The sequence below is a fragment of the Gobius niger genome, assembly GCF_951799975.1.
Source record: "Gobius niger genome assembly, chromosome: 21".
NCBI lineage: Eukaryota > Metazoa > Chordata > Actinopteri > Gobiiformes > Gobiidae > Gobius > Gobius niger.
In genome coordinates this window covers 25,107,704-25,110,179 of record NC_136872.1, presented here as the reverse complement: position 1 = coordinate 25,110,179, position 2,476 = coordinate 25,107,704, and the positions used below count along the sequence as shown (strand labels likewise).

General features: G+C 49.0%; 1 protein-coding gene across 1 annotated transcript; it reads right to left on the bottom strand.

The window, feature by feature from the left end:
• Positions 1-275: 275 nt before the first annotated feature.
• LOC306981061 (E3 ubiquitin-protein ligase TRIM21-like) lies at positions 276-1,919 on the bottom strand (the record flags this gene model as incomplete). Its single annotated transcript, XM_079580609.1, has 1 exon — positions 276-1,919. The coding sequence occupies one exon, from the start codon at positions 1,917-1,919 to the stop codon at positions 276-278; it is 1,644 nt and encodes a 547-aa protein (XP_079436735.1).
• Between the last annotated feature and the right edge of the window lie 557 nt (positions 1,920-2,476).

Sequence of the window (2,476 nt, the reverse complement as noted above, 5' to 3'; positions counted from 1 at the left end):
TTAAAGAAATCCCAAATGCACTAAAACATGTAGAGTAGGATCTTTAGGGTGAGTTCTGTGACACGTGAAGCAAAAGCAGAGAATGTAAAGTGAAGACTTTGTACAGAGCCCTTTATTCTAACGTCTCATATGAACTCAGGAAACACCGGCTCTTTCCTTATTCACACTTTTTACACACAAGAAGATCCTTATTGTCTGTCCTGCAGCAGAGACACAAACCAACACACAAACAAAGCCTGAGTCACTGTTGGAGCTGCTGTTCAGATACAAGTGTTTCATTTAAGACCTTCACAAACTGGTGACTCTGTGTCCACAGCTGAGATGATCAGAGGAGCAGAGTTTGTTCCTCCATCATTGAGACCAGGACTGAAAGAAGGAAAGAGTTTCTCCCTGAAGCAGCAGCCAGTGAAGGAGTAGAGGAGATCTGCAGAATCTACGTCATAAAAGGAGACCAGACCTGCTCCATAGTCCACAAACACCCCGACCTTCTGAGGAGGCCTCAGTGGAGACAGGAGGACAGAAGAGTCTGCACAAGCGCTGTATTTATCTTTGTCTCTCAACATGATGGTCCAGAATCCGTTCTTTGGGGTCAGATAGATCTTTCCCTTCCTGTTGACGGACTCTTGGGCGACTCCTAAAGTCCACTCAGTTTTCCCTTTGACCTGAACCTCAAAGTAGAACCTGCCTGAAGAGAAACTCTGTTTTCCTACAACATTAGCATATTTAGTAAACCTCTGAGGAGAGTCTGGGAGCTCCTTCCTCACATCACCACAATGAACCTGTTTGAGATCTTCAGACAGAACCAGATAAGGATGAGCAGAGTCTGGGTCCAGAGTGACGTCCACAGCAAACGTCTGAACTCTCCTCAGCTCTTCTTTAAAGACTTTGTTGATCTTCTGTGAGAGACTTGTCTCCAGCTCAGACAGAGCTCGGGCCGCACTGCCCTCACACGTCTGCGGCTCAAAGCTCACGCTGCTCCAGTCCTTCAGGCCAGCAGGGGGCAGTGCAGGGCAGCGCTGTAGAAAGTGGAGGGGGTCTGTAGAGAGTGAGAGCTGCTGGGCCTCAGTGCTGCTCTTCTCCAGCTCACACATCTCCTGCTGCAGCTGTTGGATCAAGGCCTGAGCGCGCTCCTTATGTTTAGAAAGACTTTGTTCCAGGACTTTGGTGTGATGGTCCAAACATCTCTGCACAGACTCCATGATGTCACTGAAGACCTTCACCATCTGCTGTGTCTCTCTCTGAGCCTCTCTCTCACTGAGCTCCAGGGCAGCTGTGATCTCCTGGACCTTCAGCCTCCTCTGCTCCACCAGACGCTGGTTCTCAGCCACAGTCTGCTGCAGAGAGACCTTCTCCTGCTCAAACGCCTCCTTCAGAGATAATACCTCATGGTTCTTGTGCTCCAGAGCAGAACATACCACACAGATGGCCTTCTGATCAGTGCTGCAGTAGAGCTTCAGCGGCTGGTCGTGTGTGGGACAGATCCTGTCCTCCAGGTCGTCCACAGGCTCCATCAGCTGGTGTCTCTTCAGTCTGGGCGCGCTCAGATGAGGCTGGAGGTGGCTCTCACAGAACGAGGACAGACAGACCAGGCAGGACTTCACTGCCTTCAGTTTGGGCTCAGAGCAGGCGTCACACTGGACTTCTCCAGGTTTGGACACTTGCTTTGACCGAAGTTCTTCTTCTAGTTTCCACTGAAAGACCATCTCAGAGAGTAAGGTGTTGGTCTTGAGCTGTGGTCTGGTGGAGAAGACCTCTTTACACAGGGGGCAGAAGCAGCTCTCAGTGGAGTCCCAGGTGTGAGAGATGCAGCGTTTGCAGAAGTTGTGTCCACATGGAGTGGAGACGGGCTCAGAGAACACCTCCAGACAGATGGAGCACAGGAACTGCTCCTCAGAGCGGCTCGGGCTCCGAGAGGCCATTTCTGAAACACATTTGGGACATAAATATCAAAACGATGTGAATATTGCAATGTTTCCAGTGTTCAATCATGTTGTGTGTGTAATCATCTCCTTTAACATGGTCCTAAAGCTGCTCCTCAGTCTGTCCTTCCTTTCACTGCACAGTTTCTCACAGTCTTCAGTTCAACTCCTGTCTCCTTCAGCCTAAAGAACCTCTAACACTGGAACATTTCAAACTCAGGGCTAAGTATTTCAGGGAAGACATTTTGATGAAAGGGTCACCGTGATCACAGACGACAGAAACATTTGTATTGGTGAACATTTAAAAACATTTTCTCTTTTCTTTGGCCTGACATTTTTATTCCCCTAAATAACTGGAGCTTTGCCCTGTGGTGGACACAGGCTTCTTTTGGCACAAACCTATTGTAGGAGCAGCGGAGGAGCTCGTTCATAAAAGTGTTACAGTTGAGGAAGGCAAAGACAGGAAACACAAAGTCACTAACAGCCCATTCACCTGTTCACTGCTGTACCTCACCTGTCCTTTTGGATCGGCTCAGACTTTAGAACAGCTCTGTGAG